Source organism: Haliaeetus leucocephalus, unplaced genomic scaffold, assembly GCF_000737465.1.
Source record: "Haliaeetus leucocephalus isolate CR32 unplaced genomic scaffold, Haliaeetus_leucocephalus-4.0 Scaffold295, whole genome shotgun sequence".
Lineage (NCBI taxonomy): Eukaryota > Metazoa > Chordata > Aves > Accipitriformes > Accipitridae > Haliaeetus > Haliaeetus leucocephalus.
In genome coordinates, this window is record NW_010972731.1 from 2367987 (window position 1) to 2391411 (window position 23425).

A 23425-nucleotide genomic window follows, 5' to 3' on the forward strand; every position below is an offset into this window, starting at 1 on the left:
GGCGAGGGCTCCCCGGCGTGTGGAGGAGAGCGCCTGAGGGAGCCCCGCGCTCCCCAGCCCTGGGACGGGGGGCGGCTCTGGAGAGGTTCCCCCAACCGCCCCCCCCCCCCCCTCCCCCCCCCACCCCCGGGGACGGGAGCGGGGGCGGCGCTGGCGGTGCCCCGGGGGCCGCAGGCCGGCCGCGGGCTCTGGAGAAGGGCCGTGGCCTGCGTCGCGGAGGGGCTGCCCGGGGAGAGCGGGGGAAACTCTTGAGCCTCCCTCGCGTGGGGCTTCCCCGTCAGGAGCGAGGCGGTTGGATCGTCTCGGTTTTCACGCCGAAAACCAGCGCAGGGAGGAGGGTGCGCAGGGGATCCAGGTGTTCCAAGCGCCGCCTCCCTTTCCCCTCCTTCCCTGGGTGCCTCTGAGGTGTAACGTCGTGTTTTGTGTTTTGCCCTCCCCAAAACACCGACTGAGTTCGCAGGCATTCCTCAGATGTGCGGGGTTTCTGCCCCAAAACAATGGCAAAGAGGCACAGCTGCGCTAGCAGTAAAATAGACCTCAAACTTGCACTGTTCTTTGCATGCGCTTCACTGTACTCTGGTTAATGTTTGTTTTTTCTGATACACTTCAGTAGTCTTGGAGAGACTTAAGCAGGTGAGTAGATACAGTACTTTTGTTAACTGAATTAATACTAACCTCCGTCAAAGAAAGAAGTAGCCTCTCGGGAAAGACTGTAGAGTTAAGGGAAAGCTTAAAAATTACAAAAAATATACACAGCAGACACAGACCCCAGTCATCAAGCACTGGGTTGAATCTTGAGGCCATAGCTTGTTTTTCTGCTAATAACTTGGAGCTTATTTGCCTACAGTACAAATATTACTGATTATTTTCAGTTTAAGTAGTGAGGTTGGTGCATTTTACAGTTGCATAACTTGATTCAAGAAAATCTGAGAACTGTGCCCAGGGAGAGAAGCTCAAATTAGGTTATACCTGGGCAAAGTGTACCTTGACTGTATGATCACACTGTATACATCTAACCATCCCTTTAAAAAGCTTTCTTTTTTTTTTTTTAAATGTTAATGCAGTAGTTAAAGACTTGTGTTTTCTAACTACAACTGTTAAAACGACACATTCACTATCTACCAACGTGTGTTTTCTGGAAGTTTGTGGGTTTTTTTTTTTGTTCTGAGGGTTGTTTTTTTTTTTTCCCCTGTGCTATGGAACCTGCTTCCTTTCCACTTGCATCTTATCACTCCTACCTCTCTCTCCAGTTATAAACTTAGTATGTGGAAGTTAAGCTGGGCTGGAAACCAGAAGATTTATTCTGTTGCAACTAGTTTGTCTGCTGGAGTGGGACATACCTGATACGTAACATCCAGCAGTGAACGCTGTGGTCATTGTTTAACTGTTTTTCCCTGTTGCTCAAACAGCATTGAAACAAATTCTCAAAGTTAATTATTAGGTCAGTATCCTTTTTAGATGGTTAAATTGTGCTAGATACTTGGGTTTATGAAGTGGCTTTGCTATTAGATGTGCTGAGTAGCATGTTCCAACTCTGATTTTGATAGAGCTTCTTAAAGTGCTCAGTCAAGACTACATTTCTGTTTGGTTTTTTCCATGTTCTGTTTCCATACTTTTAAATTATCATCATTGTTCTTTGTGCCATACATGTAGGTGATTGAGGTTTTTTTTCTTATTTTAGGGTATGCTGTTCCTCCACCGACATCACAGCCAAACTATTCGAGCACGTACACCATTATTCAACAGCCTGCTACCACCACTTCTGTAGTAGTAGTTGGTGGCTGTCCTGCTTGCAGGTAAAATAGCTCTCTAATTGAGAAACAAACTAAGTCTTGGGGTTTATTTTTTAAATTACAAGCATCCATATAGTTCCTTGGTTTTCAGTAGTTTTTCTTTGCGTGTGTGTATTAGAATTGAATGAATTGAAAAAGCACTAAAATTTAGCAGTGGAGTACTTTAATTTATGTAGAATGCGCTTGTCCTAATGGGCTCGTGACAACCACTGTAATTAATACAATAGACTTTATATATAAGCATGAATCTGTTCTTTATGATGGAGGAAGATCTGTAAGTGGTATTTTTAATGAAAAGGCACTTCAGCAACAGATGTAAAGGGTCAGTTCTTGGGGGAGAGGATGACAGGAAGTCCTTTCTGATGTGTTTATGACTGGTGATAGTGAGTAGCATGATTTTATTGTGAAACTTTCTGTAATCTTTGACCACAGTCACTTCTGGTTATCTGGCAGTTCTGTGGAAGGGCTTCTGCTGCTGTGGTTTGTGTCCCCATTCCCAACATTCAGACTGTGCAAAACCAGGCAGGGTGATTGTCAGTATTGGCTGAAAACATCAGTATCCTATGGCTTTAAAAGATCTCTTACTTTAAAAGTCATTTTCCTGCAGAAGAACAGGGATATTAATAGATTTGATTCAGTGTTAATCTGATGAAGTGGTGAAAACCAGAAAAAGTGGTCAGCTGTTAGCTGGAGTTGCAACAAAAGAACAACTTCCCCCTTGGAGATCAGCAGCCATAAAAAAAGGGAAGGAGGCAGTCTATTTCCACATCAGTGCTGTAAGTCAGCCGTAGTCCCTTTGCACTTCTCGGTCCTTCTCATCCCAGGATATTAACTAATGGGTGAGGGCAGCCAGATTGCTGCTGGTGCAGTTCAAACACTGGTGTGCCTGGCCAGCTCTGACTCAAATGCAAAATCATTCCCCTTGTGAATGTGTAGGAAACAGACTTGCTAGAATAACTGAAATGATACCAGGTTTCAGTGTGATGAATTTGATAGTCATAGCGTCAGAGGCTGTCCCCCAGATGTCTTTTGGTTTTGTTAGAATTGGTGTTTGAGAGTCAGTACCTGCCTTCAAAGGTGGATTCAAATAAGAAGTACTTTGTGTTGCTATGTAAAAACAGGTGCCTGCTGAAATGCCACTAGTTAAGGCTGAAAAACCTGTACCAGCTAGAGCTATTGATCTAGAAGTTGCATGTTTTAAACAGTGAGGGAAAGTAACCACTGAGCTGTTCAGAGGATGTGGTAGGTCCTGCCACCTGAGTAATTACATTAAAATGCTTATGCTTTAGCTCAACCAGAAGACAGGAAAAATGTTACGCGTTGCTTGGTAAAAGGCAGGCAGTGTGTTTATACAGGCCTTCTGGCCCTAAACCCAGTAAATCTCAAAAACATTTTGCTATAGAAGTGGTCTTTGCAATGACTTAAGATTGGTAGACTCTTGCTGCTATTCTTAGGGTTTTTTTTGGGGGGTGGTTTTTTTGTTGGGTTTTTTTCCTCTTTTTTTCTGGAAGTTATTCTGGGATGTTCTAGGAGACACCTTTGAAACAATCATTTGCAATCTAACTTTAGCCAAATTTGGGAAAGTGAGTTATCTTTTGTAAGGTGTTTTTAACTGACCTCTCTTGAACAGTTTTCTTAAGTCATCAGACTTGCTCTGCTGGAGGTACCCAGTGCTCTGTACATTGTAGACTCTTTCCTAAAGCAAAATACCCTCCACAAAAACCTTGTTTACTCTTGGATCCTCAGGTTTTGTTTTAGGCTGTGAAAAAAAAGAAAAAGTTGTGAGGAGAACTATGACGTGTTGATTACTATGAGGCATAATACTGCACTGCTTAAACTGTAGGACTCTTCTCAGCACTTCTGAAATACTCTTAATCAGTGAATCCCAAGGACAAGTAACTGTATCTAGTAATGGTGTGCCATAGTCGTCTTTGCGGTATCACTATGTTTTCTCCTAATTGTCTTTAGAGGAAGAGTCAAAGTGTCAGGATAGGAGAGCAAAATTTCAGATTGCTAGTCTTTTGACTAGTTAAGGAATTGATAGTCTGGTACTTCAAGAGAAAGGACACGGAGGCTGGGTGCAAAGTGTAATATTAGAAATACTCATGGGAACCTGAAAGGTCAGAGTTCATGTTCTGGAAGGTTACATTGGCTGCTTCTCCTAGAGAAAGAGCTCATAATCCTCTTTGACTTCTCAAGAACTTAAACATAGTTCTAATTTACTTCCTTGGCCTAGAAACCTGTGTTACGAAGAATGCAACACACAGCTACACTCTGAATACAACACTGAGCAGAAAAGTTGTTGAAAGGGCATTGATAAACATAAAAAGCTATTAATGGCGCACAAAAAACTTTGTTATTAAACTGCCAAGTCAGTCGTCCTGTTACTGTTCTGATTTGATGCTGTGCATTATCGTTAGAGAAGCCAGTCTGCTTTAGACCATGAGGAAAAAGCCTCTGGCACAGCCTTGTGGCTGTGGAATAATGTAACTGATAGAGTAGGGTGAAGTCCATCGAGAGGATTTCCACCATTAGAAATACAAACCAGTCTTTTGCACTATGGTATGTATGAATGTTTTTAATTGAAATCAAAACCATTTCCAACTTAAACTATATGGCGTTGAGGAGAAATATGCAGTATTGGTCTGTTATTTGGGTAGGAGTCTATTTTATTGCAGTCACAAATGATCTTGGGATTAATAAGCTAGCTACAAGTACAATCGATCTTTAGGCTTGATTTATGATAAGAAGTCATAAAAAGTACTCCAGAAGTAGCCGCTCTACAAGTAGGTAGTATGCCTGTGCTCACTATGTAATTGCTTTTTTTTCTTCTGTCTCTGAAGCATTGCTGCATCTGAGGGATGACTCTCATGTCTTGCAAGCTGTACTCTTGCTTAGAGTTATTCATTAGTCAGATTATTCTCATTCATCGTTGGTCAATGTTGCTTTCTAATTACAGACTTCAGTATTAATGTATGTTCCATCCTTCCTTGCATTAGTAAAATATCTTGGGTGGCTGTAGTCCTGTTGTCTGTCTTAGTGTGAGTTCTCCCAACCCTGCTGTACAGAGAATTAAACTGAGTTGCAGAGTCTTGTCAGCTTTATTGCTTGTAGTTGACATCTAAGGATCGGCCAAGTCCTGCTTTTAAACTATTTTATGTTCCCAAGTACAGATTGAGTCATTACAGCCACTAACTTTGGAGATCCAGCCATGTAATTATCTTTTTAGCTTGAAGAATGCAGTCTGGCTGCTTCTCATTTGGTCACTTTCATTTTCTTTTTCTCCATCTTGTGTTGTTGGGTAAAACAAACTGCAAAGGAATGTTTGCTTTCCTATTACTTAACAGAAGAAAGATCCCTTTAAAAGTTGTGAAACCATCTCTTGATCTGATGTTTGCAAAAGATGGTTCTTTCAAAATCTGGTACAGAGTTGGGTTTTTATTTTCCTGTTTAACAAGTATTCAATTGCTTGGAAGAAAGGGTGAGGGAAAGGACATAATGCCGCTGCATTGTGGCAGCTTTCTCTTCTGACGGTTACAAAACATCTGCTTGAGAAGTATTATAGTGGATCCCAAATTATAATAACACTCAAGCTTCTTCCAGGACTGGAAGATGAGGCAAGTTTGTTTATTCTCAGATCTCTTACAGCCTTCTCCCTGGCACAGTTTTCTTGGGTTTTTTTGGTTTGGGGTTTTTTTTTGTGTGGTGGTGGGGTTTTTTTGTTTGTGGGGGTTTTTTTGTTTGTTTTGTTTTACTTGACAAAGTAGTAAGTTCTCAGGTTTTATTTGAAATTTTGTTTTCTTCAATTAAGTGCATGTCTCCTGAGAGAATAGACTCTGGGAAAATTGCATCTAGGTGATCAAGTCCTTCAAAATTTCAGTCTTCTGGCTTTACTTCAGTTATTTCAATCACAAATACTGTGTGGTTTGATAGAAGGCTGTTCAGGATAGAGGTTTTCTGTAGTTATTCACAACAACGATATTTAAAATTAATGTAAATATTCTTAATATAATTTCATAATATGTACTGGTTAAATATGTGAGGAATTAAAAAAAAAAAAAAAGACCTAGCTATTTAGAGAGCATGTCTGATATTCTGGGGAAAACCTGCAGATTTTCAGTTTCTAACAGCAGGCTGACATGCTGGAGGGCCTTTTGAGTCTTGCGAGTGGAGCCAACTTTGAAATACCTTTCCAAGAGTGCTATAAGAGGAATAGATAGAATAGCTATAATAGTGCAGAAGCTCCCGACATTGGTTTTTGTCACAAAGATGATCAGCCTGTGTTGGGAATCGGTGTAGCTCACTTATACTACAGTATGCAGCTTTCTGTAAACGTATGCTGTTCAGGCAGACTGGGGCGTTCATCCCCGCTGTGCAGTAATTTGGTGGCTGGAGCAGTTAGGGCATGAAATTCAGCAATAACTTATGCACATGATTGCAAAGAAGGCAGCCTTGATACAGCAGACTTGAGCAGATGCCACGAGTCTGCCATTTGGAATTACTGACAGGATAGCTGTAACTTTTTTTTTTTCCCTCAGCCTAACAGCAGAGGCACGCAGCTGCTTAGCAGGAAGTCTGTTACCTAAGCCTAGAAGAGAGGAGGTGGTAAGCCTGTTAACAGGGTCCCAAGTGAGAACAGCATACCTCTTGCTGTTTCTGAGGATTTTAGTTCTACTGGTCTGAACCGATTTGTGGACAATAATCAAAACACGTTTTTCTAATAATTGAGACTTTATGCAATTAATAAGGTAAAGCAGGAATGTATTCCCTAATGGGACCATATAAAAATGATAATTTGGTCCCTAATGCCCAGTCTGTCACTGGGCCCGAGTTGATAGCTTTTTTTTTTTTTATTAGTGTCACCATTTGTCATGGGGTCTGTATTCCGGTATAGGATTTCTTTGTAGCAATGAGTTGTTACGGGTGAGAGGAGGAAAATGGTCTTGTTTGTTGGTAACCAGAGGTGATACTGATCTGGCTGTGTATGCAGATAAGCGAGGAAAAACCACACCAGGTGTCAGTCTAGTTTGTCATGGATAGATGTCTGCCACCTACAGAGAATTTTAACTGGCATGCTTAGCCTCACTTGTGAGGCTAGGCTGTTGGTGTGAAGCCATGAAGATTGTCTCAATTGGTGTGTTCTCGGAACTGGAATTAAAGCAGTGGTGCTACTACATTAGAGACGGCTGGTGATTTATAGGCATTTCAGGAAAGACAACAACTAGATACAGGCTGTTCCCATTGCCAGAATTTCTGTGGCTCTGCTGCCAGCCCTCTGTATAGGAAGTAGGGCCTAAAGTATAAGGAAGCTCAGATAAATCTGCAAATACTGTGGTGTCTTTTAGTTGAAGGTGACTTTTAAAGATAATTGCATTTACATATACGTACGCCTTGTGTTGAGGAGGGCAAGCCAGTGGCTATGTATGGATTTGGGCTCCCTTCTGTGAATACAGACCAACATCCATTCAATACGCCTTGAAGCTGAGGCTAGAGGAGCTGGCATCTCTCTTCATGGAAATTAAAACTGTAAGGGTCCCGTGCTTACTCAGTTGCATATATAATTGTCAATTCTTTTTCTTCTGCTGCTTGCAGGTGAGATTTAAACATGCTTAACCTGGCTGCTGCTGTTGCATTAGCTAGGACAGACATAAAGAAAAGCTAGCTATGTTTGGTTTTATGTTAAAAATTAAAGATTTGGTGTGCAGCTTCCAAAGTCTGTGCTTGTCACTGGTCTCATGTTTCTGTTGAAATCTAAAGTTAAAAGACTTAACCATCCTCAGTGCCAGGAGAGATGGCATACTGATTTGAAAATTCCACTTGCTTGATCAGTGAGGGAGTATCTGTGTAGAAGACAGCTGGAGACACCCTTAAGTGAAGTGCAGTTTCTTTTCAGATGTTGCAGTGCTCTTCGTACAGCCAAACTGTCTCTGATTAGCTGGTGTGACCTTTTGAATTTATTTGTAAGGGATGAAAAATGCTGATAAGCACGCATTTAAATACTGTGATGCAGTGTTAAGTCTAAAAATGCACGTGTCAAATTGTACTGATGCTGTGTTCACAGATCTCACTATTGGCCCTCTGATCTTGAGCATTTGACTTAAGATATTAATGTTTTAAGACTGATTTTCAAGAAGGGGATTGTCTGAAAAGTAATTTGGTTTTAAATACTTGTCAGTGGGAATAATTGACCTTAGTTACGGAGTTGGCAGCTGCAGTTATAGCTTAAATCCAAGATGCTGCTTGCAGTATAAATAAACCTTTCCACTTTATTTTTAGATTGGGAGTGGTGCAGTTACAATCAGCTTTTATGTGGTTTATGCTGTAGAATGAAATTTATGTTTGGTTACATTAATGAATCTAACAGTTTGAATATGGAGTCTCTCATTACTCTGCAGCTCAGGTAAGATATACACAAGAAAAAACTAAAATATTCATATTCTCCTTTATAAAAAGTATTTTTTTTCCTCCTTCTAGATTTAGTAACTGGCTAAGCAGTGATTGGATAAGTGCTCATCTAAAATTAGGTGGTGACACAAATCGACAGAAGCCAAAAAGTGTTTGTGTAGCTAATGCTGTAGTAGTAATCACACTGCTATAGACAAGATAGGAACTGGCTCTGAAGTAACAGGTATGTTATGGTGGAGGTCATGCAGATACAGTTCTGGTAAGCTTTCCAAATGAGTGTCACTTGCAGCTGACTTGGTCTGCTGCTTGGCTGTACTGTGCCTGGTCTTCCTCTGTTGCTGACCCAGCAGTGCTTCCTGTGGCTTGCTTTGTCCCTTGCTGGTCCTTTTCCCTGGGTCTGGTGTTGAATATGGATGGCATTTTTTTTTTTTAATTGGCATTTTGCATTACCACAAAACACTTCTTGAATAAGTCTGTTTAGGGGGAAGGGAGTTTAAAATAAATTCTATTTAAAGTGTCAGGGACATCTGCTGAGCAATAGACTTGGGCCTTGCAAGCTGATTAAGAGGGTTAATTGATTCTAATGGGTTAGACAGCAGCCATCTATGCTTGGGTTTGCAGCTACTCGGGGCTGACCAGAAGTACCCTGATTGATCCCTCTATAATGTTTAATTAGTGTGTTTATTCTTTAAGGTCAGATCAAAATTAGGCTGCTTATACTCTCAACTGAACACACTGGCTTACTTGTCACAAAGGTAGACTTCAGGGCAGGAACTGAATATGGAATTACTAAGAGAGAAGAAGAAGATTTAAAAACACTAACAAAGCAAGAGTTGAATGGCTGCAGGAGGGGAATGCTCAATGTGCGTGAATGAAAAAGATGGCATTAGTGTAATAGCAAAACAAGGCAGGAAATACAATAGCCTTAACGTGCTATGTACTGCACTTAATATGTCTTTTCCAGAGTAATGTTATTTTTGGTGTCATTGAAATGCCTGGAAAAGGGACTTTGCCTTTCTTGGATAGATCTGTAGTACCAAAAACTGCCTAAATCTTTAATTACTTAGAAGCATCAAGATTGTGTCTGAGCCTCTCAGTGCATATAGTACGTTACTGGGTTAACCTGTGAAGGGGGAAAAGGAGAGGCCTTACCTCCTGAGCTTCTACTGCCAATTTTTATTTGGTCTGAGGGTGCTCAGCGTTTCATGGATTTCCAGAAGTACAAACTGCCATATTCAACTTTTGCACCCAGGCTTGCCAGTTTTGGTTGAACGCTAGTGTCTTTTCTATCCCTGTATCTGTAACCAGTCTGGCTCTCTGAACAGTTTTGAATCACTTTGCATTTCAGTCCTATTAGCAGATTCTTACCAGGAGACGGCACTTCTTGTAGCACATCTTTTCCCTGGTGAATGAAGTCAAGGGTATGAGAGCCTTGTTTACTGACTCCATTCTTTAATTGCAGTCTAATTTTGAGGGTCACTTGCAATGTAATTTTACAGTTGTAGTGTCCAGATATGCCCTAGGCAAAGAGGTTGTACGGCAAAGAAATTACACTAAAACTTTCCTGTTAACCTTAAGCCATGCTACCTAACCCCGCCTCATACACAATAATATGCTTAGGTAGAACAGCTAGTTGGAAATCTCTGGAAGCAAGGGTTAATATGAGGCTCTTCAACTCTGCTTTAAAAGTCAGTCTAATAAAAGCATCTCTGCTTGGGTTAGTATGCTCTGAACTTGACCTAGCAAGCAGATTTTGACTTTCAGGGCACAGGCTAATGGTGTAACAACTGGTTTGGGATTAGGACTTGGAAGGTGGGTAGGAAGGGTAAGTTAATGGGAGCTACATTTGCTTTACTATTTTTCCTTCCTTTTGACTCTCTCTCATTAATCGACTTTTTTTTTTTTTTTTTGAATGAGGAACAAAGGTGTATACAGTGAATAATCCAGAGTATATGGGAAAAGCTTACTTCATCATATGCCACTGTATGATATTTGCCTTTTTTCTAGTAGTGACAGTGACTGCTGTTCTGTTTATAATTTTTCAATAACTCCTTCCATATTTCTTTCCCCATCAGTATTATCCCCTCTGACCATTTTCCCCAATGATACTTCACTTTGCTGGGGAATGCTCTGTGGTGAGAGGGGAAGGGAAGCAGGCACCGCTCCCATGGGCTGATGGGGGATCCTGGTGTAAAGTTCTTTGTAGCAGAACACTAGAGACAGACTAAAAAGAAGTATTAACCAAGCTGAGCAAATCTACCACCTGTAGTTTCTCTGAGTGCTGTTTGCTGAAGTGATGCAGGGCAAGTGCTGTGAGTCAGTGACTAATGCACCAAGACAAGGGTGAGTTTTTGCTTTGCAGCAGAAATGCCCTGGCTCCTTCTTGTCTGCTGGCATATAGTGTAATTTGTCAGCACTTTTGGTGTAGAAGTAGAAATGCATTGCATGCCAGGTGGGGTGTGTGACACCTTTCTCTCTGACCCTCATAAATCCACTGGACATCCTTGTCATCAAGCCAGCAGAAGTGTAAAGGCTAACTGATGGCACACAAAACTGCTCATCATTCCCACAAGAAATGCTTGTGGTATCAGCTGGACAGATGTAGGCATTGCCAAACCTGACCTACAAAAGAGAACTCTGGTAAACTGTATTACAAAGGCAGTAGTGCTGTTTCCAAGAAACTTGCTCTTGCTGCTGCTAAGTGTGTCTGTAGTACATGGTCAGTATTAAAACTTGTTGTAGAAATACCAGAAATGAAAGTGGGATTCTGTGTGTTAAGTCCATATGTTCTGTAAGTCTGCAGCTCATTGTGGTAAGAATTGGTAATTTGAATCAAACACAAAACCCTGGCAGGTAAGCTGGACCAACTCTGGTATGGCAGTCTGTTTAGGTGTCGTCGGTGGAGACTGTCATATCCTTTTGGAGATGTAAAGAAATCTATAAAGAAGAAAATTCCACTGTTACCTTATGCTTGATTCCTTAAACATCACTTTTGCTTCAGTTGGAGAACAGATACTGCTGATACTGCAACCACTGTACGAAGTACTCCAGTAAATGTTAGGGTTTTTTTAGTACTTCTAGTATTAACAATAGTATCTGTGGGTGACATGCCAGAACCAGTGTCCTTTACAACATGTGCTGACTATCAGTGTGCTGAATATGGCAATTCCAGCCTGGAGAAAGGTGGTTTTATGAATTTGGGCAGTACCATGGATACTTTTAAAGTTTTATTTAGGCCAATGTGATATCTGGATTTGTGATTTCATGACAGAGGTATGGGAATTGGAGCTAAAAGGTACTGGACAGAGGTGTGAAACTTTTTCCATGTTTGAGGAAGCTTTCTTGAAGAGCTTTGGAGCTGTGGGAAAAAACGGTGGTACCTACACCACTGAAACTAACTCTACAAAACATGTTCCAGTTCTGGGAAAAACGGTAGGATCTGAAATTCTGGAGTTTGCTGTAAAAGCAGAACATTTCTGCAGAGCTGATCTCTCATTGTTCTTATCTCTCTGGACACACAGATGTCAATGTTCAAGAGTAATCTTACATTGTCGTGGCAAAATAAAGCACTTGCACTGATAGATGGAGCTCTGGTAGTACACATGCCTGACTTATAAGGAACAGAGGGGTAATGTTATGCTGAGTTGGTAGGAGTGGCCACAATGAACAGCACAGGTTACGAAAGTCTGAGTTTTGGGACACTTGTGTGCTGAGACTAGAATCTATGTGGTGATTTGAGCATTAGTCTACATCTTTTCAGTTGTTGCCTTAAAGGAGTGTTATATGAGGATATGAAATTATAAAACTACTGCTGCGATCAACTGTACCCTGACAATAACTTTATACCAAATTGTCCTGCTTTCAGCTGGGATAGAGTTAATTTTCTTTCTAGTAGCTGGTACAGTGTTATGTTTTGGATTCGGTAAAGTTGACTTCTATCATAAGGACTCTAAACAGAAATAAAGTAAGTTCATCAAAAGGAGGGGACTGATGTTGAAAGCGTAAGGTGAACATGAAGTTGCATATGAATATGAAGAACACTTTGAAAAGCCTTTGGTGGCTTATGATGGTTGAGGGGAAGGAGAATGGTTCTTAAGTTTAAGCAAGTTGTAATGTTTTAGCCAATTGCAGTAAGGAAACTGTCTCTGAGTCTGCATCTTCCTTCCTTTACTCTATTTACATGTACAATAGGTTGTCTGTGACTGCTCTGTAGGGAAACAACAGCTTGTTGACCTTGGCACCGTGATTGTAGCATGTATTTCATGGTCACTTAGCTCTGTTTCTGTTGACTTTCACTGTACCAGGGAATCTAAGAGGACACATCTTGTTCAAGTGTTTTGCTAAACTCCAAATTTTGACGACTTAGTATAGCTGCTCAAATTTCTTGAGTCTTGAATATTCAGGCTTCACTGTCTGTCTTAATTTTGGGGGATGTTTTAGATACAGCACTTCAGAAAGAAGTCAGGGACTGAAATTTAGGTAAATTTCTGCTGTCACAGAATTGTGCTGAAACAGAATTTCTCATGTAGGGTGGTCATTCAGTTATGACTCAGCTGGAGCCGAATGACATCAATAGTAGGTTCTTCTACATTTCTAAAAGGACATCAGTTTTTGGAATTAGAAACCAGGAACACCTACTGAGGGTTATTTTAATAGTGAAGTGTGTTTGGCCTTTGGACTTTTCTAGCTACCAGAAATAAACTTGTTAAACAGCTTATGACAGTAGTGCTATGCCTCTGAGCTGTTCTGGTGACTTAGGAAGTCTGAATGTGAGTAGTTAGCACAGTCCTGTACACACTTACTTAACTGGCACCTTCCACAACAAGGTGCTGACATTTGAAGTACTCTTTCACTGTAAATCTCCAGTTAGAGTTTTTTTTTTTAAGTCCTCCTTATCCTGCTAAATTGGTCAGAGCCCTGAATGCCCAGCGCACCTATCCCTTTGCATGTTAATTACATTGACTTGCGCTTTCTGAAGAAAGATATGCCAGCACATCTGAGGGAATGTGCTGGCAACTGCAGGAACCAGACATTGTCAAGTTGTGTATTAATTTGAAGTAACAGATTGAAACAAACCTATTTCATCTTGCTGTCTGCAACGGTTTTAACTTGCTTAGTGAAAGCATGAGCTGGATGTTTCACCAAAAGCCCTTAACCAGCATTACACAACTCTGTGCCCATTCAAACCTTTCTCTTAGGAAGAAGCTGAGAAAAAGCACCAAATCATCAGATCAAAACATTCAGAAAACAAGGATTATTTTTTCTGAAAGAGCTCTAGTGCACATATACTGTGGAAGACTTGAGGTTGAACAAACTGAGAGGGTTCACCTCAGGACAGTTGTGGAAACTGACACAAGTGTGACTGCTGCCTGTTGTAAAAGACCTAAAAAGCTGAGAAATGGGAGTTGTTTGGTGTGCAATAACCAGTATAACAACACTAGTGCAGTTAAGTCTTTAGCACTGTATCATTCCAGAAGAGTCAGTAAATTATTTTAAAAGGCTTCTTTTCATTTTTATGAGAGTAAACTTCAGTGACACTAAGGTTTAGTTCTAGAAAACTGTATCCTTGCCTATATGAAAAAGCTTGACCCCAAGAAGGGCTAGCAAGGAGTAACATTTGATACTTCCTTACAGTGTGTGATCCTTTATTCCTGTGTAGTTACTTGGCAAGTTTAGTTGAGCTCGGATGCAAGAATACAGGAGAAGAGCCATGAGTTTCAGATTCTTTAGGGACCAGAGATGGCTGCAGAGGCACAGGCTTTCACGTTAAAGCTTTCCAAATTGAAAGTGCGTGTGACCTGTTCCCATTGTATAGCAGGTGCTACACCTGCGCATATTCTTTGGTGTTCTTGCATTAACCAATATTTGGAGTTGATAGAAGTGCTCAGAGGTGTGGTGGTTATGTTTTGATCCAAGTACCAGTCCTGGATTGTAGTGACAGAGAAATGGTTGCTGTCTGGAACTAAACAGCTAGTTTGAATTAAACCTTGTAGACTTCTTAACTACAGTCTGATCACCTGCAACTTTCCTGTTTTTCTTTTAAGTGGTATAATTCAAAATCTGCTGCTGCAAGCTATGAAAATAAATTCCTTTTAAAGGAAAAAAAACCAAAAAACCCAAACAAACCCAAAACCTCTTTGTACTTTATCTTGCTATATAAAACAAGGGTTTTTTAGTGACTGTCAGATCACAAAGTGGTAACTTTGGGGCAAAGTTGGTGGGTGTCCTTGACTAAGTTTGTTTTCCATTTTTACAGGGTTGGCGTGTTGGAGGACACCTTCACCTGTCTTGGTGTTTTGTGTGCCATTGTATTCTTTCCAATTGGGATTCTGTTCTGTCTTGCACTGAGGCAGAGAAGATGCCCTAATTGTGGGGCAGCTTTTGGCTAAGGGGATGAACGTGGATGTGCTTATGGAAGCTACAACTGTTAGCATACTCTTTCTAATGTAAATGTCATGTACAATCATTTTATTTGCTTCAGACCTGTTTTGTAAAGTGTGAAGAAATTTAGTCTCTTGCATGTAATTTAAACTTAATCTTTTATGAGCATGTGCATTGCAAAACATGAAAACCCAACTTGTTTTCCATGTTTAGTGGCACCTGTTGAAAACTAAATAAAACTGCTTTTCCTTTTGCAATCCTCAACTTGTGGCTGGATTATTAAGTATGTGACTAATGTGTCTGATTACATGTAGTCTGAAAGTGGAGTTAGTAATCCTAGCTACAAAGAAGGATAAATATTTGTCAGAATCCTTTTTTTTTTTTTATCATAAGACTTGGTTTATGGCTGTACTTGTTTAAGCGTATCAGAATTTTTTGAGGAAAGGGTTGCAAGTGCTGTGTGTGCTACCACTATGCTAGTGGACAGTCTCTGTCTTCTGAAGGCACTAGTAATAACAAACAGTAAAATCTCTATTTTAATTAGTGAAGGTTTTGGTTGTGGGGACACATATGACCTCCAAGGGCTGCAGTGGCAGTGTCCTATCTGCTGTAGCAGAAGCTTCTTAACATTGTGGAATTGGTATTAGTTCACAGACACCAGTAACTTCTGTCTGCAGCAGGGCACTTTTCTCTAGAAAGAGAGGCTGTGGCACTGCCAAGTATGGGCTGCCCTGAGTAAAGATTTTTGCATTTCAGATTATTTCCTTCTGACACTATATTATTGAAAGCTTATACCGTCTAGGTTGACTTTCCTCTAATATGCTTTAGAAAACTGGCTGAGGTATAAGTTACACTTCTGAAAAGTTGGTGTTTCAAAATGGGATAATGGATATTTTTGCAAGGTTCCATGGCAAATGAAGTGTCCTCAGCCCTGAACTTGAAAGGCAGTGTGAGAGAAAGACGTGGAATGAGTGGACTCTACCTCTGCAGCCATTACATGCTCATATACTGTTTTTTGGTATTAAGTAACTGAAAGGCATTTCACAACTGGAATTCACTGTTTATAGTAATAGAAGCAGGCACAACAAAATTAATAACCATAGGATGCTGTAGGAAGCATGTACATATGTGAAGTAGAATGATTTAGAGTAAGGATTAAGCACTGGCAGTAGTCACAATACAGACTTCATTTCCCACCTGCTGTATATCACCCAAACTGTACAGTGATAAAGCACTCCACGCTGATGCAGCGTGGAGAGTCAGTTTCTAACATTCTAGGCTAATTTGTGAGATGATTATTACTGTAGGAAAACTCTTTTCAGACAAGCTAGCTCCATTGGATTTAGAAGATCTGGGCCTGAGGTAACCAACTGTACAACTCTGCTTGTGACTGAAGTTAAAAGGTGTATTTCACTTAACTCAGATACTATACTATACCAGCATTTAGGCCATTGCTAGGCTCCTTAACCAAAAATTTTCAAGCTTAATCTGTTTTTCTGTTGTGGAAGGCTGCAGTAATGGAATAACTTCAAAGGCAGCTTTTTATATTAGAATTTGAGGAAAAAATTCATGGCACTTTTATTATGACTTTTTACAAGACTAAAGCTTGACAACATGTTTAAAAGAAGTAGTTATTGAATGTGTTGACATTACAACATCAGACTTAAACTAGGTTTATGTTAACACTTGAAACTTTGTACCTGAACATTAAGCAAAGCATTACAAATTGTCTATTCTTAAAGGATAAATATTTATTTATAACCTAGGGTGTCTGTCTTGAACAAAATAATGTATCATCACTTTATACAGGTAATTTTCTATTCTGGAATAAGGCAGTTGTTACATTGTTCTGTCTGAAAAAAAAAATCATCTTATTTAGCAAGTGGCATATGCAGGCTTATATTTTAGAACTTACCATTGCAGTTTCCAAATAATGAATGCCAAAGATTGATTTGTGAGCTATTAGTTATACTGGTTTACTAGAGTATCCAAACTATCTCCAGTATTTTCACAATTCCTACTGCAAAAAAAGGCATATTGTAAAATCAAGCCAAAGTGCTCAAACATTAGCCCAAAGCAATTGCCTCATGAGAAAGTATAGGTTTAAAAAAAAAATCAGAAATCCATTCCAGTATGATTCTATTGTACAGTAATTACATTTAAATAAATTTTTAGAACAACTTTAGATAGTAATTGTCATTACTGAAAATGGTGTTTATAAGGAAGAAGTACATGTGTGTGGACTGTATATTCATCGAATAATTGGTGCTGATCTGTCATTTGTTACTGTTGGTCTGAGTTTCACAGTTGCAAAAGGATTTTCTCCACTGAAAAGAAATGCACAAAGTTACTATAAGGCTTGCTGCAATACAACCCCAAATTTAAGCCATGCAGTTTCTTCATCCAAGTTGTCTGAAGACTAAGTTATGAATTTAGACTAAAGGACTCTGTGCAACTCTTAGTTTAACTTGAATTTTTTTAAACAAGCTTATATATGAAGACTCACTTTGCAGTAATCCAAAATTTGGGAAGTTGATACCCAGTTAGATCTGTATGTTTTTTTTAAATAGCTCCCAGTCATCAAAAGACTTTTGTTTATAACCTTCAAAGACATAGTTTAAGTCCTGCCCCCTGTCAAACTATTGGAGAAACACTTTTCTGAGAAGGGCCTAATGCAATGTATTTTACCTGACGCCACTCTTCAGAGAAGTGCAACCAATTTTAGCCATAATGTTTTACCAATGCCTAGGAAAGGTCACAGAGTAATTAGGAAGAAATATCCTTATTCCTCACAGAGTAATTTGGAAGAAACAGCCTTATTTCCCCTCACAATCAATCAGTAGAATAAATAAGCCAATATAAAAATCAACACAAGTAAATTAGTGTAAAAGCTTTAAGAAAAACCCCATACCTTAGAAAAGGTGGTTTTATAATGCCATTCATATCAGGTTTCTGTAAAAGAAAAAAGAAGATATTTACTTAGATTTACAAAAACATGCTACAGGTGGTCTCACTAGCCTGCTAAGGAAAAGAGACCCTGTCATTCAAGCAGGCTAAAATATTTAGCTATTTAAAATAATTATTGTATAGTTCAGTTGAACTGTGGAGAGGTATAGAGGGGAGAATTATCTCAGAACATCAAAATTAGGAAGTTAAAAAACTGCATTAGCATTTGTTGGTTTGGGGTTTTTTGTGCTGTACCCACCCGCTTGGTTTAAGATCGGTGATCACCTGATGTCTAGCTCAGCATTTTATAGGTTAAAATAGCAAACAAAATGTCACTGCAACAGCTATCAACCAAAAGAAAAAGGACAGAACTACTTGCGGCACAAATATCATACCATATTGTTTCTATAGCATAATTTATAAAGTGCTAGTTGTCACAGCAAAATGCCAAAACTAGTCTTGGAGCAGATCTTACAGAGTGAACACAGTCAGTGCATCTGTAAAGTCATGAAGTTAAAAAAGGCAGCAGCCACATAATGACATATTTAAATACTAAAAGCCTGAAGTGAGGGCAGATTTCTGATCAGTATCATGTAGAATTTTTTTATACAACCTACTGTGTTGAGCTATCATTGATTTACAAAGTGCAAGTTCCGGTATCTCCCGTGACTTTTGTGAGTAGTGCTGGTGAGTAAAAAAGGCAAGAAAACAGGTAATGGCATGTACATATATAATTTGTATTGTTCATATGGGAATGATACAAAAGGAGGAGTAGTTTTGCATAGCTATTGCTAATATTTCCTTATAATGAAACTGTCATGCCTAAATGTACAATCTGAAAAGACTTGTTTTTATAGCTACAGTTTGCACCGTACTTCTGTGATGGAGTGTACATCATTCCTGTGATGTTAAGCTAACGCAAAAGGTGGCAGTGTGGCTCTGGCACAGTGCTACTACAGGATGCAGTGTTTCAGCTGTGATAAAATGGAAAACTGTTGCAAAGTACCACCCTTTGCAAGCCTGTTGTGCTACACGGAAGTTTTGGCAAACAGTTCATTTCTACTCCTCCCCCCCCCCCAACTTTTAGTAATAATCATACTTAAAAATTACATTATTTCAAACTGCAAACTAATTGCAGTGCTTCTAATATGTGTCAGATAAAGTTCCAAGTGAAAATTTGAATGTACATTCTTGCATGTGGAAGCAGGAATATGCAGTCACCTTTTATGTAGCAGCTTGACTTGTACTAATCATTCAGTCTGTATGGCCATTTTGTTTTCAATACTTAAAATTTCACTGCTGAACAAAGGCCTGCAAGCCTTTCCTTTTCAGGCACACCACCTATTGTACCAGGAGTTCCTAGCTGTTCCAGCACTCCTAGTTAGCCATACTAAAGACAGCAGCACAGTACAGTGATACTGAGACAATTTAATGGGTTCAGTTATTTTTAAGTAAATGTGACTTACTATAGAGCTTGTCACAGGGCAAAGAACTCGCTGTACTGCTTGCTTGGCAACTTCCACAGGCCGGTACGTCTTTTAACTATTGCAAACATAATTACATTTGAAGGACATGTTGATCCCATAGGTCTCAACAGCTAGCCATGGAAGCAGCGAACCAATGTATAAATCTGACATTACATAATTGTTAAGGCTCATTGCTTCTGTATCCAAAAATGAAAACCACAAATGTGTCAAAATATAGATGCTTGTCTTCATAATCATTTTAGAAGTTCCCAGATATTTGATTTGAAAGTGACTGAACACTAAAATTTAGATCTTATTTCTTGATACTCATTTCATGCATTGGACAAACTTTATTCCTCATAGAAAAACATTGTCCTAGAAACACGACATCACTGCACAAATTATATACTTCCTACACAAGAAGGCTCATTAGTGATAAATAAAACCACTTATTTGAATGTGGATTCAAATATGCATGCTAATATTAAGACTGTTCTGACAAAAAAACCAATCAGCTAATCTTTTAATAGGAATATTTAGATGAAAAAAATATCCCCAAACATTACTACTGTAGTCTAAAGGGGGTAAGATCTAACTGAGAAGAGAGCTTCACAAGTCTCTGTCGAGCAACTTTCATCCTTTTCTTTATGAAAGGCTCTTAGGTCTGCTTCTAGTTCTTCATGCATTTTAAGGAACACAGATTTTCCTGGAATGGGAAGCACTAGCCTTTTTTTCCCCCTCCTTGCCAGAGAAAAGATACTTTTGTTTCAATTTCTGCATCTGCAAGAGGTATTTTGGCAGAAGTTAGCAGAAGTGCAACTCTATTGTATCTATAGCTGCTCTTCTGAAATAGCTGTAGAGTGGTTTTACAAAGCCAAGTACGGCTGGAGGGAACAATTCTGAAAGGCCTGTATAGCTGAACCTCCAGCAACTTTTCACATTTTTTGTATTTGTAAAGTTGAGGTGACCTGTTCCTTCTTTTAAGAGCTAGATACAAGTCTGTGATGTGATTACAAAAGTGATTTATTTGAAGACACACTATTTACTCAAGAAATAAAATTAACCTTTCTTTTCCTCCCATTTGTTACAATTCTGTCTTTCTCCATGCTTCTGAAATGCAGATAATAGTTTAAAATTCCGATGTTACTGACAATTTATGTAATTTGCGTCATGCTTCTGTCTTTCCAATGGTAGTTTTTTCTAGAGTGATGTATTGGAAGTTAGTTACATTTTTGTTACTATTAAAGGAATGTTTCTATTTTTATTTACTTAAACCCAGTTCATTCTCTTTGCTTGTCAATATAACAAAGACCTGTTAACCCCCTCCAATGCCTAATACCTCTAAGTAAAACAATGGTGTAGATATACCTGACATCCTAATAGTAGATTTAAATGAAACAGAAGGAAAGGAGGCTTCTTTAAAGACAACCATTGTTTCCTGATGCCTTTCCATTTTACAGGAGTACCATTACAAATTTTCTGTCACCCTTTGACCTTAAATGGACTCAATCACCATTAATCAAAATGTGATCCAACAGACTTTCAGTTTGTGCTTTTTAAGCTTCTTTAGTTAATTTTACTTCCATAAAGCACAAATTTACAAAGGTCACTTCAGTTTCTACTGTGTGATTCAACAGATTACTTAGAAAGCAGAAACATCTGTCAGAACGACAACCCAAAATTTGTTTAGATGTTATATTGATATACAAAATATTTTAGTCATACCAATAAATAATAAAATGTAAATTTTTTAGCTACTGGCAGCCAACTATAGGATTCCTGACTTCCAAGAAGTTTGCAATGGTACCTGCTAATGGAACTTTGCATTTCACTCTGGTACAGTCTCTCAATTTTAGCGGTGACAACCTAATTTTATATAATATATAAAATCACAGAAAGTTTTTTTCCCATCAAAATGTGATCTCTGCTTCAAGAGGCTTTTTGAAGAAAGTCTCAAAAACATTTATCGCTATTAGATACACATCAGCAAAATATTTAAACAAGCAGCAAGAAAAAGACTAGTAATTGCTTAATTTCATTAGATTAGTCTTCATTTTGAATCAGTTTGAATGCTGACTTAATAGCAGAAATACTAGCTTTATACAGCATTATCTATTAATAAAAATGTATTTCTACTCAGCTGTGGTTTTGCTGAATATAGACGGTAGTTAGTACATATATCCCTCAGCAACATCCAAAAAAACAACACTAACTTTCATGGGGTTGTGTAAAGCATTCCTGAATACAGAGTTTAAGCTGCTTTAAATCCCCTGTCCCCCTATAGCTCTAAAATCACTTAAGATGATGGATTTGTACTACTTCCTGTGAGAATTTCTTTTCATGTTTAACAGATTCCATTCCTGAGAAGTTTGCTATGCAGAGTAAGTCTCCTAGTACTCTTAGTTATATCCCTGAACAATTCTTCTCCCTTCCTATTACTACAGATGAATTGAAATGCCAAAAAAAATTATACTCTTGAAGACAGCTGCATTGAAGGGCCACTGAAGCACAAGTAGCTAAAGTAGAATATCCTGGGGCCTCATTTAAGAGCTCAGCTAAGTAGGTCACGAAAAGTAAGCAAGGAAAAGTGTTTGGATTCATGGTATTGATTACTTACCGGACCTGCATTTTCTGATCTGTCAGTTGGCGTTTTAACAGTAGTACCTTTGGAAGACTCCATTCTTTTATCTGTTTGCAAAGACCCCAGATAGTCTGGCGGTGGGAGGACAACATCACCTTTTTCCACAAGATTTACAGAACTAATACTTCGGATTGGTGCAGGGCTGCAAGACAGAACCCAACAAATATTTTCAGTTCCTATAATACACCTCTCTCACTTATCTTTAACCCAGGAAAGTACAGAAGTGCATGAGCTGAAAGTTAATAAAGGTGTACAGTCCCACTGAAGTCAGTGGGACTCAAAGTTGGGGTGAAGTTAGTTCTTGGGTCTTTGTGCAACCATTAAAACACGTTAATGTAATCAAGGCATCATATTACAGAGTGTTAGAAAGTATTTACCATGTATGTTACTGAACAACAAAGAACATGAGCAGAAAAAGTAATATTTTTAATAAATGTTAGAGAAGATTTGGGCATTTCTGCAAGTCCCACCCAAAATGTTACCTTGGCACTGGGACAAAGGCTTTTTCTTCTGCTGGTTCTTCTAGTGGTCTAGTATACGATGATGGAAACCATCCTTTTCTGTAATGGGAAAGGTTTTCAATTTCATATTATATAAAATTGGAAAGATCTTTCCAAAGACAACAGTGGGCAAAACAGTAGAGTCGAACTGAGATTTAATTTTTAGACCTGATTTCTGATGACACCAAATTAATGTACAAAATCTCCCTAAAATAACTGCAGCGATTTACCTTACAGAAAGAGTCCAAGTCCCCAGTCAATGACAGCCAGCAAAAAAGGTGGAAAACCATTTACTAATATCTGCTAACAAAATCTGATGAGACACGTTTTTCCTACATGTTCCAATTGGGTAATATATTCATTATCTTACACTTTAGTTGTGTCATGTTCCCCATAAAGCCAACCATCCTTTTCTTCAGCTACAAGAAGTGTGATGATATCCCCCTGTGCAAAGCTAAGCAACGTTTTGTTACTTCCAGCAGTATGTGGGAAGATCGTCTTTACTTTTTGCCTTTTCATTATATTTAGCCCTGTGGCAACAGAAGTTGAACGCGATAAACTGGCATCATCTGAATTCTCTGTCAAAAAAAGAAAAAGCAAAAAAAAAAAAAGGCAAAATTAGCCACACACTAACAAAATTAAATACAATTAGTCATGTGACAGGAAAAAAAAAGTAGATAAAAGAATACTCAAGTGCAAATCAAGTTCTGAGACTTTGTACTGCTTTGGTTTCCACTTAGACACCTCTCAATTATCTGCCAATGTTTCTTATCACCATTAAGTTCTTAATAGCATGTGCATTTATAGACACCCCCTGCCCCCATCACAGTAAAGTTGAACCAACAGACATAAAAAGTTATGTAAGTTTTAACTTGCTACTTCTTTCCTCTTTTGACATGAAAAATGCTAAATGTTCACAGCCGTAAAAGACCTTTGAAAGTTTTCCATTCTAAAATAATCTAACTGTATAAAGGCCAAGATTTCATTTTCAAACGTGCCTAGCACTCAACTTCAGCTGAATCGACAAGAGCTGCAGATACTTGGCACTTTTCAGACAGCAGACCAGAAGACAACATAAAGAAGGTCTCAAAATTGTATGTTATTTGACCAGTACAATATACTGTAAATGCATTTTTAAGGAAGAAGTGCTGGACTTGCTGTTATCACATTGAAGAGTTTGCATTTCTTATGTTGTGATCTAGACTTAGTTCTTTCCCTTCCTTCCCTATAGCAGAGAAAGTAAAAATATGAATCTATTAGAAACTTAGAAAACAAATCTTAAAAGGATTTTAC

At 38.9% G+C, this 23425-nt stretch overlaps 1 protein-coding gene and 1 long non-coding RNA gene across 2 annotated transcripts in view; one reads left to right on the plus strand and one right to left on the minus strand.

Moving 5' to 3' along the window:
* Nucleotides 1–182: 182 nt before the first annotated feature.
* Nucleotides 183–14843, plus strand: LOC104833530. The gene is made up of 3 exons (XR_774533.1): nt 183–633; nt 1682–1796; nt 14455–14843. It is a non-coding gene; the product is annotated as an uncharacterized LOC104833530 (long non-coding RNA).
* A 1987-nt stretch (nt 14844–16830) lies between these two features.
* BAIAP2L1 (BAI1-associated protein 2-like 1) overlaps nt 16831–23425 on the minus strand; it is a 42291-nt gene continuing 35696 nt past the window's right edge. The window contains exons 10-14 of the mRNA XM_010570237.1: nt 22503–22710; nt 22115–22192; nt 21609–21774; nt 17491–17531; nt 16831–16906 (exon numbers count right to left, since the gene is read on the minus strand). Coding sequence (XP_010568539.1) covers nt 16831–16906; nt 17491–17531; nt 21609–21774; nt 22115–22192; nt 22503–22710 — 569 coding nt within the window. The remainder of the gene's footprint in view (nt 16907–17490; nt 17532–21608; nt 21775–22114; nt 22193–22502; nt 22711–23425) is intronic.